The sequence below is a fragment of the Etheostoma cragini genome, chromosome 5 (genome assembly GCF_013103735.1).
Source record: "Etheostoma cragini isolate CJK2018 chromosome 5, CSU_Ecrag_1.0, whole genome shotgun sequence".
NCBI lineage: Eukaryota > Metazoa > Chordata > Actinopteri > Perciformes > Percidae > Etheostoma > Etheostoma cragini.
In genome coordinates, this window is record NC_048411.1 from 4993049 (window position 1) to 5009778 (window position 16730).

Here is a 16730-nt window from a genome sequence, read left to right on the forward strand (position 1 = left end):
TTCGTTGTAGCCTGTGTAAGTGGCCTGAAGGTTATACGTATAGGAAACAGCAGTGTGCGTGCGTGGACAGTGTGTGGTAAAGTGAGTGAGAGAGTGGCGATAATTAGCTTCGGAGTGAGATTAAACACAGACACAGACAGTATACTTCAAATTTGTAGTGACCTGCCCATGTGACAAACACGTCCTCCAAGCAGATAGTATCTAACATAGATTTACTTTACAGAATGCTAGCAGTTGAGCATAGACAGAGGGCTGTTACACTAAAAAAACGTACATGCAGACTGAAATTCAACTGTGGTATTTCGTCGGGATTAAGCTATGAGCCGAAGGAAATTCATGCAGGGTAAAGTAAAACACTGCAGTGCTATGAATGTCTCGCTGAGTCCTTCCCTTCCCTACTAGTTTTAATTTCACACAACATATGCACTCCTGTAACTTTCACCAGCAAAAGAAAGTGAAATCCCCCCCGTGCCTCTGTGCTAGCATCACGTCATCGCAGTATTGCGGTGATGCGGTTATCGTTACACATCCATCATTTTCAACCACACTGGCATGAGCATGCCCAGTGTAAGTGAATGGTCATGTGATAAGGGTTGTCAGACGTCTTAATATAGTGCAGATAATTTTTGTTTCAAAATGTTGTTTTAAAAATAAAAAAGTAATAGTGTAGTTGTAGTCTAAGAGCAAGTTAGAGACCAGGAAGAAGACAATACGATTGCCCTTTCCTCAGTCATCAGGCACACAGCCAGACTATCCCATTCCACGACTAAAGCTCACAGTCATTTAGCTGCTGCTACTCTGAAAGTTCACACAGAGATAACACAGCGTTTAGCCATTTGGTTGTTGGGGAAAATATGTCTGGCATGTCCTGTGTTGTTGTGGCTGTCTAGCATGTTGAAATACTCCAAGATAACCTACAGTATTGTTAGATGTGAGAAGCATAATTACTTTTTCCTCTTAAAATCCCTCTCATAAAACCTTCACAAAGCATGAGTACAACCCCCTATTTTCATAACTTACCAAACTTGCTAAATACATTCAAATTTATAATAACTTGCACCTGTTAGGTCAGTGAATCATCTGTTGTTGAGGATGTGAAATACCCTGAAGAAAATGTACAAGCTCAGGATGGAAAACAGGAAGGGTACTTATGGCAATCTTAGTAATTTCTCATTGTGTAATGACAAGGAATGTTTTAGTTGTTAGTTGGATGTTTAAGTTCGGCAATGGAGCATGCTTTTGAGGTATGTACACTGACAGTGTTCACTCTGTTCTTTAGACATCCTCTCCTCTTCCGTATTGAACATAGCAGGATGTTCCGTACTGGTTAGTCGTAGGTTTTTTCCATAATGAGGATGATGATGAGAAAGAAGACGTCATCCCTGTGCGTATTATGTTTTGCACTTGGGGGAATCCCCCCTGACCTTAGCATCTACACAGGATGGGATTATGGGATTGCTTAATAGATTTAGTGATGAGGCAGATATCCGTGGTGACAGGCATTACTTATACTTGGGCGAGCAATCACCAAGGAGACTAAGGAGCTCATCGTAACATCCCAGTGGGAAAAGGTGTCCCTGGTTTAGTATAACACCTTTCAACTGTGAGTCATTGGCATTGTTAGTTCAGAGGTAGTCCCTACGGGCCTGTGCAGAGTTTGCACAAAGCATATTGCTTGTGGTTGTGTTTAGATGGCTTTGAATATTGCTGCACTAGTTATAACTGTTGGTGATGCAGCCTATTTTTCCAATAATAATCATCCAATAATCAGCCAGAGAAGGATTGATAGATTGATTCTAATTTTAAATGGTGACATTTATGAGCAAATTTACATCATCCTCCAGTAAATGAGCAGTGTCGGGCCCTCATGCCTACACGGTAGGCACGTCATATGCATATGTAGCCCGGTCAATTAACAGCAGCAGTGCATGTCAGAGCTATGCTGCTGCAGTGGAAAAAAATATTCATGTGGGTTTAGTTGTTATGTGAGTAAGCTCTGAAGTCATCAAGACCTCTAACATATTAATGTTTACATAAAGCCTATGATTTATTTAGACATTGAGAGACAAGCAACATCATGCAGCAATAAGTACATTCTGTTACAGATTCTGATTTTAGTATCTTTCTCCCTCTATCTTTCTCTCCATGTGCAGTTTCGATGTGGACAATGGCACGTCATCAGGTCGCAGCCCCCTGGACCCCATGGCCAGCCCGGGCTCAGGCCTCATCTTGCAGGCCAATTTTGTCCACAGCCAACGGAGAGAGTCGTTCCTGTACCGCTCCGACAGTGACTACGACCTCTCACCCAAGTCTATGTCTCGGAACTCCTCCATTGCCAGTGACATGTGAGTGCAAGGTGTCTTTTGCTTTGACTTGAACCTTCATAAAATACAACCACATGCTCCCTATTGTGCTAAACGTGGGTAATTATGCTTTGTTTTGCCTCTCTTAATCTGTGTCACGGCTGAATGTTTTTTAGACCAGGTCTTAAAGCTGCCACGTGGCTAGCTTTGGCACTGGTGGGAAATGTGCATGACCAACAGCTGATTGTGTGGTGTAACATCTATTCTTAGCCATATCCAGTAGCACAAACAAGGTGGTCAGTCACAAAGTGTCCACAAGCAGTAAGTATGTGACTCTTGATATTTGGCAAATTGCTGATTAGTCTATGTCTGCATAACTCATAAGAATAAAGGGATGGATGGAGTAGAACAAACTCCAGACATATTGGCGGTAGTGCATTTAGGTCGTTTCCAAATCCACTTTTGCTAGTTTGACGGTGGATAAAACGTACTGTGTGCAAGGCGCATGGTTTAAAAGGGTTGTACTTTGTGGATTAATTAATCATAGGTGTGTTTTGTGCGTAACATATCATAAACCAATCCAAGTGTCATCTCCCATTCCCTTTAATGGCCAGGCGCGTTTGTACCTTGGCGCATTGCTATTATGATGGCAGATTTGCTAAGCAGGAAGGAGAGAAGAAGCTGATCTGCTCATGCGTGACTTGAAAGTGTGCTAGCAGATCATATAATAACACGATTTCACATTGTAATATTTTTATTTTTAATCTTTTGCATGTTTGCGTGCTGCTGCGCTGTTCACAAGTTGTCAAATTTGAATGCGCTGTAAAAAACAACAACAATGAAATGACATCAGAACGGGTTTTTGTTGATCAATGGCATGACCACCGCCGCCTCAAGATAGCAATAGGTCAAGAATTCACCTGAACACACCTCCCTGTAAGACCAGAACGCCCATGGGCTCAAAGAGGGGCACAGGTGCATTTGCACACACAAACTGGCATCTTCTGGGTCAGTGTATATGATGAAAGCACATTCCTTTGTTAAAAACCTAAAAAGAAAAAATCTTTAGCATTTATGACTCATCCTTTCATATCTTTTTTTCTCCTAAATTGCATAAACACGGAAACCTGAGAAAGCTAGGAGGCAACTTGTCTTAACAGCTCTCTTGATTAAAATTAATCACAATCAACGTAAACATGTAAAAGAAATTGCATGTTGCAAGTAGGCTACTTAACAAAGAGTCATCTTTAGAACACCATATTCCATATTCCATATTTTTTTACAAGAAAACAGAGCTAGGGCAGTCTTTGTCCCCCGAAAAGGCCAAAGTCAGAGACGAACAGCCATATCCCAACTTGTATTCTTACCTCTCATCTTATCTGTCTACTCTCAGAGAGTACATAGCCCCATCGTCTTTCCTCTAAATACCTCCTATTTGTCTTGTGATTGAAGCACATGACAAGCGTGCTTCTCTTCTGACATTCTTGCCATGTATGTTAGCTCACATGCCAGTGGGTGTGTGCATGAAGTGGCCGCGGCTTTGTAGAACTGAGCAAGAGGATGCAAGCTTCATGGCCGTTAACAGTCATGTCACCTGAACACATCTTGACTCGAAGGTCAGCAGGATTCTGACTCATGGTTTACCGTTTAAGATTCCTTTAGCTTTCTTTTAATTTTTTTTTAACCAAGAGAGTCTGATTGAGATTATGAATCTCTTTTTTTTTTCAAAAGGAGCCAAGTCAGACAACAGCAAAATTAAAAACACAGTTACAAGCAGAAAACACAATAAGATACAAAATTAAAAGGAAATGGGATGGAAAGAGAGGGAGAAGCCATGGAGAAAGGGTGACTGTGTGAGGGACATTGCTGTACAGCACTTGCAAAGACAGCTGTTTTACTGTGTCCTTGTTGTGAAAATATCTCTCTGGAAATGGCATTCACTAAACCACCTTATGTGTACACAGACATGCCCAACAATTAATCCCTTATTGAAAGCTGTTGAAACTATTACGCATTGTGACGTCGGGCCCCAGCTGGTCGCTGATGTGACAAGTAAACATGTCACTCTGATCGAGTGCATCAGAGATGCTGAAACTAATCTAATGTGATCCCATTCCCCATTCTCTCCGTCCTCCCCTTGACCTTTTCATCACATGAGCACAGTCCTTTGTTGTTGAATGGCAATACTGTAGATCTGCAGCTTGCATTAAAGCCACTGTCTTTGTGTCTTCCAGTCATGGTGACGATATGATTGTAACGCCCTTTGCACAGGTGAGAGCTTGTGCCAGTTTTTCTTATTTTATGTATTGTCTTCATATTTTTACAAACGGATGTATGATTCAGTTGTAATCTATCACGTTTCCTTCAGGTTCTTGCCAGCTTGAGAACTGTACGAAACAACTTTGGTGCATTAACTAATCTACAGCAAGACCGAGCATCCAATAAGTAAGTCGCCAGCTTTGCTGTTTTTTTTTCTTCAAATAAACATTAAATCTGTCATAGTGGGAGGAGAGACTGTATTACAGGCAATAATGTTCAACATGCCAGCATATCACAATAGTTGTAATACGCACTTCATGACTAAGAAGTTTTACTAAATAAGTGTCCAGTGCTCACTCACAGCCTGGCTTTGCTCGCCCCCTGCTGCTCTTATTGAGTACTACAACAACAGTAATCTGTAGGTAACCTCTGCTACAGTGCTTCCTGCATGTGTAGAAAGGAGTGAGTTGTAAATCAAATATTTTGAGGTAAACTAACGATTGTATTGTTTTCCAAAGGAAATGTCAGTGTGTGTTTGTTTGCCCCATGACAGGAGATCACCAATGTGTAACCCACCACCCATCACCAAGACCACCTTCACAGGTACATGTACAGCCAAAGGAGCATGATTTTGTGCGTGTGCGTGTGCGTGTGCGTGTGCGTGTGTGTGTGTGTGTGTAATTAGATATCAGGAATAGATTTAGCTATAGAAAAATAAATTATTACTGTTGTTGGCATTAGAGGTAACACATTGCCTGAGGTCCCCCTAATCAGCATTTATAAGCAGTATATTAACATTCAAACATTCAATAAGTGGTTCATGACACACTATCACGTTGGTGACTGCAGATACAGGTGTTTACTAATGTATTTGTCAACAATTATAATATAATGTCATCATAGGAAACTCTAAAATTGACAAATACTGTATGTTAATACACACTTACAAGTGGCCATATATCTGCTCCCAACAACATTTTGGTGTGTTTTAAACCATTTATTATATCTTTATATGCTGCTTGTACAGTTAATGCTAAATAAGGGGACTTAAAGCAAAGTGATTATTAGAAGTATTAATAGTAGTAGCAATATGCACTCTTTTATTTAAAACTGGTGGCTAAATAGATTCAATAAAAGGGTACAGGAGTTTTTTCTGGAGTGATGCTTTTGTCTATTGTAAGATATCAGCATGGTGGTGATTTGCCGGCAAACACAGACATGCTGTGGAGGAAGCCTGGGGACATGAACTTAATATCCAACATGGTCAGAATACAAATATGGAAAACATTTTTTGCGGAAAAGGGTGACTGTTAACCAAGAGCAAATAGTTCCCTGTCAGTCGCTGTTTTGCTATTTTGTGTAAAGTTTGGATATGTGGGGCCTTTTGTGGATGCCATTTGTATGTTTTATATCCAAGATGCTGTTAAATCTTCTGAAAAGCAGGTAAACAGGTAGAGAGGTTTTTTCACTGCTTTTTTGTGGTACTTTGCAAGTTGACATCCATTGTATGACAGAACCTATGTCGGACAGACAGTTTGCCAACCCTGCCTTTATATTCCACGAGGCAGTTTTTATAGTGATGTTACCTCTGCTGCCAATAGACAGACAGCATCTTTCTGGCCTACTTTTTGAGTTTTTGTTGTGAGGAGGACATGGCACAGACAGTCTTAGCTGGCTAGAATAGACTTGTCCTTGACAGTCACTTTGCTTTCTAGCAGTATCAATGGCTGTAATCTAGCTGCTGTTTGCAGGGGAAACCATATAACCTCCATCATTAATAAATAATGTCACTGAGTTTTGTTTAGTAAAATTATCCCTAAGGCATTTGCGCAGACACCCATAGAATCACATAAACACAAACAGTCATGCATATTGTTAAGAGAAGGTAAAAACATTACTGTTTTTTCAAGTGTAAAGGTACTTTGCACGTTTGAGGGAGATCAATCTAAACATTTCTCCCAAAAATTGCATTCCTGATACATAACTATCTTATATATGAGGAACTAGCGACATTGTGCTATATTTAGAACACAATCACACTGGTGCACAGCCCCTATGGGCCCTGCCATAAACTGGTGACAGCTGTGAGTCGTGAGCATGCTTGTTTGAGTATTGACTAGTTGTAACGCAATGGCTTGCTGATGCGGCACCTAAGTTGTCTTCCAGACAAAGACAAGAAAGGAAGAATAATAGTAAGAAATAGTAACTCAGGACATCAGTAAGGGATAGGATAGCAGTGTTTTCAAGAATGATTACATTGACGCTTCTTTGCTCTATTTCTACTTTCCTATCTATGCTCATTCCATTGCCGGTGACTTACTGTAGAGATAAAGAAGATATTTCAGAATCATCTAAGATTTTATTTTTAAAATACCAGTAGTTCTGTGAGCTTTTATGTATTGTGGATGAGAATATATGCTGCTTAAAGCTTAAGAGAGAAACTTTGATTTATAATCATTCAGCATGAGATTGTTGACAATATTCTTTTACCACTTAACATCCCATAAATTCAGTCCAAAACGGTGTTGTAGTCTTTCAAACCTTTGTTTTGTATTCCTGATATAAAGTTCATTATATAATGAGTGAGGCCACTACTCTAAACTACTCTACCTTTCCATCTCTTCTTGACATTGCATCTTGTACATAATATGGAAACAACTTGGGCTTGGGCTTGGATAGATAAATAGGATATTTTATTTAAAGATCCCAGGCCTCTTAAACTTTGTTAGAGTATTTAAAGAGATGGAAATTCCTTTATATTTCTATGGGGTAAAGTGGAGGTACTAAAGATGAATATTTTACCAATATTGTCCTTTGAATCTTTTCCATACCATTCGAATTCCCCACAGCATTGGTATAAGGACATCAATGCTCCATGTGGAGGGAAAAGAACCTTTTTATTAAACAACACAAGAGGACAAGGAATAGCCAATATATTGACAAATGACACATGTGGTACAGAGCATTCTTTAGGAATCTATTACAGGCTTCTTTTGTAATTGGTACATGATACATCCAAGCATCTAGGCTGATGCACAATAACATTACAACATCTATGAATTATCTACCAATTGATATCACATCAGTACTATTTCTTAGTAGTTCAGTTCCTCTTCTCTCTGCATATTTTTCTCTTTCTTCCCATTCCTCCTTATCCTCTCACAGTCCGACTTCACTGTCGAGCTGTTCCGGTACATAGTTTGGCTGCAGCCCTGCGTCTGTGCAGCAGAGTGGCCTCTCCAAGCGCCGGTGTCTGATGTCGCACTAAGCATGAGAAGAATGTCATTGACGTCAGTGCAGTTGCTGTCAGAAAGAGTAGCACCCCAGCCACCGACACCACACCAGAGAGAGAGAGAAAGGGTGACTGAGAGACAGAAAGAGGAGAGAGACAGAAATTAGACAAAAGAGGGAGGAGGAAGGATGTCCATAGACCAGCGGAGGGAAACGAGGAGTGTGGGAGAGGAAGGGGGCTAAAGGAAGGAGGAAGGGAGAGATATGTCAAAGACAATGAAGCAGGAGAGGTGGGATATTGTTGATAATAGGAGGTGACAAAATAAATGGTCAGTGGTCATGCTTATATACATTAATAATAATAATAACAATAGTCATGCACTGAAACAAAATTCTAGTGCATGTTTCCAAACATAGTACAACACAATATTATAATTCATGACTCCAAATTGAAATGTTCAGGAGCTGTAAAAACTAACGTTTGCATCATTTATTTTTATGGGGGATTGTCCCAGAATGAAAGATCAGTGAAAAAGCAGAATTTATAAATTTATAAAATTCATAATTTAAACCTAAATAAATACAGCGCCTTATTTTCCACTAGCTTTAATGGGGTCAAACTGCTAACTGAATTGTTAAGCTGATATGGCGTTATGTGATTAAATGTGGTTCTCATGTATTTTAATCTTCTTCTGTTTTTTTTGTCTGGTTAATTGAATTACGGTTAAAGTGGCCCCCCACTCTCAGATCCCTGATCACATACATTACAAGCCTGTGCTTTCCCAAATTAGTCAAGGCATCAATATTAATTGGCTCCTGACAAAGTGACATTTTCTTTTAACAAAGGCTGACTTTGAGAGAGGCATGTCTTCAATTTCAAATGAAAAGAAACAGAAGTAGCTTTAGGGATTGTGATGCTAACGCTCAACACTTCACCATAAGGTCATCCATCCTTTGTTTATCTCTCTATTTTAGGTGTATTTCTTTACTGAACATGTATGAGCATGCAAGCACACATGGTTTAGGGAGCTCCCAGCTCTGGCTTCACTCCTTTATTACTCCAGTCCACATTTTGTCACTCTCCCTTCCCCATCCACAGTGCAGTCCTCTCAGGCTTTAGGTACAGCTTGGGGAGAGCAGCACGTTTGGCTACCAGGGACGCCGGAGCAACAGAAGCCCACCCTCTATACACACAGCATCTATAGGAAACACTATCCAGCACACACACAGCACCGGATTATACCCTTTGCTTCCCCGATAGCATGGATGTTTTCATTGGCAGAGAGGGCAGACAAAAATCATGATGTGTTATGGTTAGCATTTCGTCTGGTGTGTATGTGTGTGTGTATGTGTGTGTGTGTCTGTTACCGTCCGTGTGTGATTGAGGTGTCTTGTATTTGTTAACCATGTCAGTATGCTGTGAACAATCAGGTGTTAGTTCCTTGCTGGACAGTACTGACATGGACCTTAACTGGTTCTGAGTCTCACACGGGATCCTCTTTTCCACCGTCCCTGTCTTCCCTCAATCTCTCCCATGGCAGACATGGGCCCGCTAAGCAGACTGCTGTTTATCCTGCTACATGACTGGAATTACATCTCTCTAAAGAATGATAGTGTAAACCTTACACACCTAGATCACTGACTGTGATATGTGTGCTGTGTCCGGGAGATGGTGATTGATTCTGGATCTGAGATTACTGAGAAATTGCTGTTGCTCCTTTTGCACTTAGTTACCTCTGTATCCTCTGTTGTGATTTTCTTACTGTTAACATTCATTTGGACACCCAGAAGTGACTCAGGGTGGCCGTTTACCATCCATCACCTGCAACTATACTTCCTGGGATTGTATCTGACTTACTCTTAAGAGGAAGAATCTGGATTTGACTGCACTGGAGGTTTCTTTTCTCCAAGGGAATCGTTGAGCTTTTCTTCAGCTGACCTGTGACTGCTGATCTGTGGGTTAGGACACAGGACTACTCCCAGGCCCGCACAGCTGGCTCACCTGTCCAGTATGAAGAGTCACCCATGTGTCTACTCGGGGTATCCCAGCTTAGCTGTGTGTGGGGTGGGAGACCCCGGGCCTGGATCGTCGACAAGCCCTCTGAAGCGGGCCCTTACTGACCCCTTGCCCTCCTGTCTTGCCCCTGCAGAGGAGGCCTACCAGAAACTGGCCACTGAGACCCTGGAGGAGCTGGACTGGTGTCTGGACCAGCTGGAGACGCTGCAGACAAGACACTCTGTCAGCGAGATGGCCTCAAACAAGGTAAGAAAAAAGTTCTAGAGGCTAACATGATAACATCTGTTGGACTAATTGCTATAGCTTTTGTTTTGTTTTCATACTTATATTGCCCAATGTTATAAATGCACTTCATGTGTTTCTTATTGAAACAGAGTCAGAGACTGCTACCACTGTGGTGTGTTTTTTTGTGGCTGATGATAACAGGATGTATATGCATAAATTGATTGGATTATTATTATTGTTGTGACGTGCATGAATAATACACCCAGCCCAAACTGGCTTACAAGACACCATTATTTAGAAAAAGACACCAGGGTGATGCATATATATATATATATATATATATATATATATATATATATATATATATATATATATATATATATATATATATATATATATACTGATCTACAAAAACAACACTATTGTATACTGTATATTATATATCTAGTGTTTGTTTCAGGTTACATAATCAATTTACATTATTTAGTAGAAACATCTGGAATTGGCTGCAAACAGCACTGTCCTTGTGGGTTAAGTTACAGGAGAGTACCCGTGAATACACCATTTAAGCAGACTTTTTAATCAACCCACACCTACAGCTGCATTTCCATACATAAATAAATAAATATAAAATAACAAAGAAATGTTCTATATACTGTATGGTCATTCAGCAGTATTGGAATGGTGTTTATTGTTTAATAGGCCAAGCTGATGTGCAGCACAACTTTAAACAAATTACCAGGAGCAGATATATCCAGTACATTACAGGTCGGGGTTTGATTAATTTGAATGGGTGTAGTATAATTTAACAGACAGTACCTTCTCTGTGTGTGTGTAAACTGCTCTTTTTTCATCAAGCCCCTCTTCCTGTTTATTTGTCGAGTTATTTTCAACCCATAGCAGTTACTATTGGAGCCTGAGGAGCTCACTTCTTCTACAGTCTTTATTTGGTTGTACATATGGTGTGCTTTGATGCCTTTTTCAGTACTCAGCCAACAAAGCACACATTGGACAGTTTGTGTTATGTTATTTACGTGTGTTAGTTATAGCATTGTCATGCAGACAAGGAGTAGTGCTGTGAGCATGCCCAGTTGCTTCGTGTGTGTGTGTGTGTGTGTGTGTGTGTGTGTGTGTGTGTGTGTGTGTGTGTGTGTGTGTGTGTGCGTGCGTGCGTGCGTGCGTGCGTGCGTGCGCGCGCACGCAGGAAGGCTGCTGTGCTGCTATGAATGCTGATTAGCTCTGGTGATGTCACACGAGGGGGAATGGACCAAGAGGAGAATCAGGGAGGACGGACAGACAAAGGACTTGCACACTCATAGACCCTCACCGCTGATGTTACCGCGGTCACATACATGACCAAGACATCACCTTGTAAAGTGAAAAGATTAAAAGAAAGACAAAATCTGAAACATGCACTGCCTCACTGTTGCTCACCAGGACAGCTATCTCTGGTTGTGATGGCAACAGCCACAGGCCCAACCAGTCTGCTATCTCACTCCAGCAACACACACATACACACACATATATATATATCATAGGTAAATACAGTCACTACATCTCTCACATATACTGTACTTTTTCATAAATCAATACTCAACATTATTGAGCTTAATTTATCCACGAAGAAAAGTCTGAGATGCAAACAATGCAGTACTGAAATTTTGAAATAGCTTCTCAAAATTGGCATCCCGTGTTGCAGCCTTGGTAAGGCAAATGTCTAGCCATTCAGAGTGACATCTGCATTAACTAAAACCAGTGTCCAGGTGGACACCTGCAGTGTAATGCCTGCATCCTCTCCACCGGCCACCACACATACTGTACAACTTGGCTAAAAGCTAAACGCTTGATATGTCTGAGTGGGTCTGTTGCAATATTTGAAAGAGATTTACTTTTCCCTTAATTTAGGGCCGTCAATCAGTTAAAATATTTAATCCTTGTATTCTGAAAGTAAAAATTGACACTTTTGTTGAGGTTTTTTTTATCAATGTTTTTGGTTGTTTCTTATGTTTTTGTCCCATTTTCAACACTTTTGACGCTTTTCAACAGTACGTAACACTAACTTTAGTTTGACAGTTATTTTGGGAGTTTCTGTTCAATAATCCTCATTTATAGGAAATTATACCTAATGTTTGAGTTAGAAAAGCAGAAATTAGGAATTATTTTGATTAAAATTAAAAGGAAAGTATGTTGATGGATAATCTCAGACTGGACTATATCAACTTTTACTCAATACTATTTCAAAACCTCTTTAATGTTTTTTTTAAATGCTATGAAATTGAATAAGACGCCCAAAATGAATGAAAGTAGATATTTGTACTTGCCAAAGAGCGCTGTGTTGAATCAATCATGTTGTAGTGATTGTAGTTGGAAAACGGGTCAATTTGACCCAAGGACAACATGAGGGTTAAGGGGAGGGGGGATTTTCGCCTTTCTCATCTACATATCCCTGTCTCCGCTGCATTATTTTTTATCCATGGTGGGGACAAAATGTATCTCCCCCTGAAGTAAAGTGTTTAGCCGCCAAGAGGTGACTGGTGAGCCAACCACATGCACCGCCAGGTGATGTTCCTTTCAGGGGCCATGGAAGTGGAATTAGTTTAGTCAAAAAAAGTAAGCGTCACGCAGTGACAACAGTTAAGTTTAGACACCAAAACGATTAGTTAAGTTTAGGAAAAAGACTGTGGTTTGGATTAAACCACTCCTGAGTGTTTCCCTTTTTGAAAGTATATTGCTTTCGCCTGGAAGGGAACTCTGCTCCCCGGCTTAAAAGCACAATGTTATATGTTGACACCACGTTATTCTATTTCACTTTTTAGATTATTTTCCATTGAAATGCATACATAATTTTTGCATGCCTGGCTGAGTGGCAAGTATTTAATTTTTGCATGTTTTGTTTTATAGTGCATGAAAACAACTAAACATTGCTGGCAATTTGTACTTATGCTCACAGGCCGCACCTGTGGAGATCCCATTTAGGCAATCAGCTTTTTTAGGTTGAAATGAGATAGGAGCAGCTCATGATTGGTATTGATGTGACGGTTCTGTTCTGATGTCATACAGTGATGATATCCGACAGGTGGAGTTATTATTCAGCAAAGGCTCTTTATACAGCAGTTGATTTGTGCTCAGGTTTTGTGGATGTGTTTTAGTTGTTAGTGTACTTCACTACGTTCTGCGGTGTCCATTAAAGTTTGATGTACTTCAGCCAGGAGATGCCTCTGAATTGTGTCATCAGTCTGTTAGTAACTCATTAGGTTTACAAGTGCAGGTCCAGGTCATTCTTCAGTAACTGAACAAGTTGCTGGTTGGTTTTGTCTTTTGGACTTTCTGAAGTGAGAGATGATAGAATGGCTCTTTGCCTTTCTCCATTCCCAGTATGTTATTCATTTTTGCATCTTTCTGTTATTACTTTTTTAAACATGTTTTTCTCCCATCCCTCCTTTGCAGTGCTGTGGAGGAAAGTCTGTCAATGCGAGACTATCACACCACTTACCATCACCGTTTAGCTTCCTACGTACTGTACAGATGTCCTTCTCAACATTTTGTTAAGGTCATAAATGGATAGCAGGCTTACATCTAGCAGTCAGTGGTACATTGATTGAAAATAGTATTGGCAATTACAGTGTTCCTGTTGTCCTGTATTCAGTAGAGAGGGGGGAGTTAGTCACCAGAATAAATGTGGAATGTGAGAAAAGAAACAAATGCAACAGAGTTCCTGGAGGTGTCGTGGGCTACTGTAAATACAGCTACGAGTGGATAATTGTGGTCACTCCGCCGAGGAACAAATTACACACAAGTCACAGCTGAGCTTATTGTGACATTTTCCAATTCCTACCCAATAGTTCGTGTTCACACCTCTTGGCTAAGGTGTGTGTGTGTGTGTGTGTGTGTGTGTGTGTGTGTGTGTGTGTGTGTGTGTGTGTGTGTGTGTGTGTGTGTGTGTGTGTGTGTGTGTGTGTGTGTGTGTGTTGGGCCTGTGCTGGCCTGCTTGGCTCAGAGTCAATCAAAGCTGCTGGATCTCAGTTAGACAGTAGTCTCATCTGCTCCAGCGTAGCTGTAAATTACTCAGTGCCAGGCTGACTATAGCGGTGGGGTGTAAAGTAAGCAGAGACAGGTTGGGTCCCTTTTCAATCCATGTAGCCACTAGAACATCACAGACACATGCATGCATAGGGTAATGGCCTGCATTTAAATAGTGCCTTTCTACCTGAGCTGACAAAGCACTGAGCCATAGCCGCCCCTTTGCACAGATGCGCTCACAAACAAAACACCAAGAAAAAGAAAGAAGAAACATCCTTTTTAGATTTATGATTCAAGATTCAACTTTTAAACAATTACAGATTACCTAGAAGAGGTAGATAGAATCAAATCTTTTCTATATCATAAACCATTAATTTAAATTTTTCAACTTTTACACCTGAACTTAATTCTGTATAAAGGCTATAATTTTATTTTTTATATTATACACTATTTTTTATAATACTGTCTTTAAGGACAATGTGACAATGTAAACAGGGGTTGCTCATAATAATAATAATAAAGCTGCTCAGTTCAACATTACAGAGCTCTATAGAGAGTTTTAGCTTAATGTTTACCTGTCCGGCCCGATACTGTACTCTCACCTGTCTCATAGCATTGTTGTCAGATGAGCAGACCCTTGCAAGTGTTCTTTTAACGCTTGATTTGTGGTTGTCTGACTTGACATTTTGTAGCTTTCTTGTCTGTTTAGGTGTTTGAATGGAAGATAAAGTTCTCTATGAGACTATCTAATCAAATACAATAGCATTACAATGGAAGCTAATTAGGTGCTATTAAAATAGTTGCAATAGAAATGACTTCCAGAGACATGAAATGTTTGATTATTTCACATTTGTTCATATGTGTATTTTCATGATTTCTTTTATAAGGGGACCATTTGTGCTGTTACTGATGGCAAAAGTGCATTAAAACACTTTGTTCAATAAGGTGTGTGTGGACACAGTGCTTTCACTTTCTGTCCAACTGCGCCAACTTCAGCTAAATGTGACGTTCATTCTTTTTGCAAGATTAATTGGCTTTCATGTAATACATCAACAGTGATGTTACTGTGACTCATCTTCCATGAGTACAGGCGTGAAGGCTGACCTCAGTTTCTCTGTGTTGGATCAGGTTGGATGAGGTAACCTGTGCTTGTACATTGTGTTGTACAGAAGGCTAGGTCAGCCAACATGTAAACCCATTCAAACACAAACTATTATACTAGGTAATGTAAAAATGTCTTGCATACAGATAAACAAGCATGTAATGTATGTGAACGCATGCACACACACACACACACACACACACACATACATCCTGCTGCACTGCAGGAATGGAAGGTATAGGAAGGGGTCAGGGTTTTTTCACTGACTTCCACCATAGCCAATCACACAGCAGGTGACCTCAAGTCTGTTTCGATCCAAGCCAATAAGAGGTGGTGATGAGCTCACACTTCTTCCATATCTGCGCGCTGATTTGCTGCTGTTATGTGACACAAAGAGAGAAGCAGCCTGTGCTCGTCACATGGGAGCTTATGTCATACACACAGAGGCAGGCAGCCAGCCCTGTTTGGGAGCTGTTGACAGAATTTATTTTGTTGTCCTGGTGCTTTGGCATCTACCAAGCATCCGCACTATTATCAATTATTCACAACCTCAGCAGCGTGTCCCTGTGTGTGCGCGTGTGCATGTGTGTGTGTGCGTGTACGTGAGTGAGTGAGTGAACGTCATGTGCATCACAGTGTGTGTGGTCACGATATGCTCTCATCGGATCTTTGGGGAGCCACCTTCCCACTTCTCCTCTCTCAGAATCTGCTTTTCCTCCCGCTTCCTGGAACACGGGCTCTTTTATGTGGATATTTGCAGGACAGGAACATGATGCTTCAATTATGGACATTGAACCAAACTTTGAAAGCTCTTCAGGTTGAAGTATTTTAGTGGCCAGAGCTGCGGACTGTTTTTGTTTCGTTAGCTGTTTAGCGCTTTCATCACCCGAACTGTTTTCTGGATCGATATTGTTGATTTGTCAAAATGCCTGAAGCAAATTATCTGCTCTCTGTGTCCTGGGGATATATAAAGGTAAGATGGGGTCTCGGATTAATCTATTTTAATTAATTATTCAGGTGTTACCCTTTTTCCTACACCTATTTTAATGCGATTGTTTAAATCGTGTGTTTTGTAACTCTGATGCATCCTTCATGTGATTACACAGATTTTGATGTTAAATGACCACAAATAGAAACCACATACTGTATGTAGCTCCTAACTAACATGTTGCATATTAAACAATGCTTTAAAGGTGTGACATTTCTGGGTCCACCATCTGTTTTGATACATCTGCGATGCAGCCAATGAAGCTTTCACTGTCCTTATGGCTGGATGAACGGCAAAGAAGAACATACACTTTTAAGGGAATTTGGATTTAAAAGCACCGACATTTACACCATGTGTAAATTGTTAAATACTTGTTGGTCATTTCAGTTTTTTTTTATAAAAGGGTCACAAAGGGTCTCTTAGATGGAATGCAAAAGTAACTCAGAGCTCTGGGAAAACATTTTTAGGTCAACAATCCTCTGGGTAGTTGAGCTGTTCCATGTTTTGGGGATGTTGCGATGGATGTCTTTTTTTAGGTTAGCCACACATTTTAATTAAAAAAGCAAAGATCTAATCTCACTGGCA

General features: G+C 40.4%; 1 protein-coding gene across 7 annotated transcripts in view; it reads left to right on the forward strand.

Annotated features, from left to right (window-relative positions):
• Positions 1 to 16730, forward strand: part of pde4d (phosphodiesterase 4D, cAMP-specific) — a 181788-nt gene that overhangs the window by 157031 nt on the left and 8027 nt on the right. For 6 of the 7 annotated variants that reach the window (XM_034872668.1, XM_034872667.1, XM_034872669.1 and 3 more), the window contains 5 exons: positions 2154 to 2345; positions 4538 to 4574; positions 4672 to 4748; positions 5116 to 5165; positions 9944 to 10056. In XM_034872668.1, coding sequence (XP_034728559.1) covers positions 2154 to 2345; positions 4538 to 4574; positions 4672 to 4748; positions 5116 to 5165; positions 9944 to 10056 — 469 coding nt within the window. Of the gene's footprint in view, positions 1 to 2153; positions 2346 to 4537; positions 4575 to 4671; positions 4749 to 5115; positions 5166 to 9943; positions 10057 to 15753; positions 16131 to 16730 lie in introns of those variants that run through there. The other variant, XM_034872673.1, reaches the window with a different exon arrangement.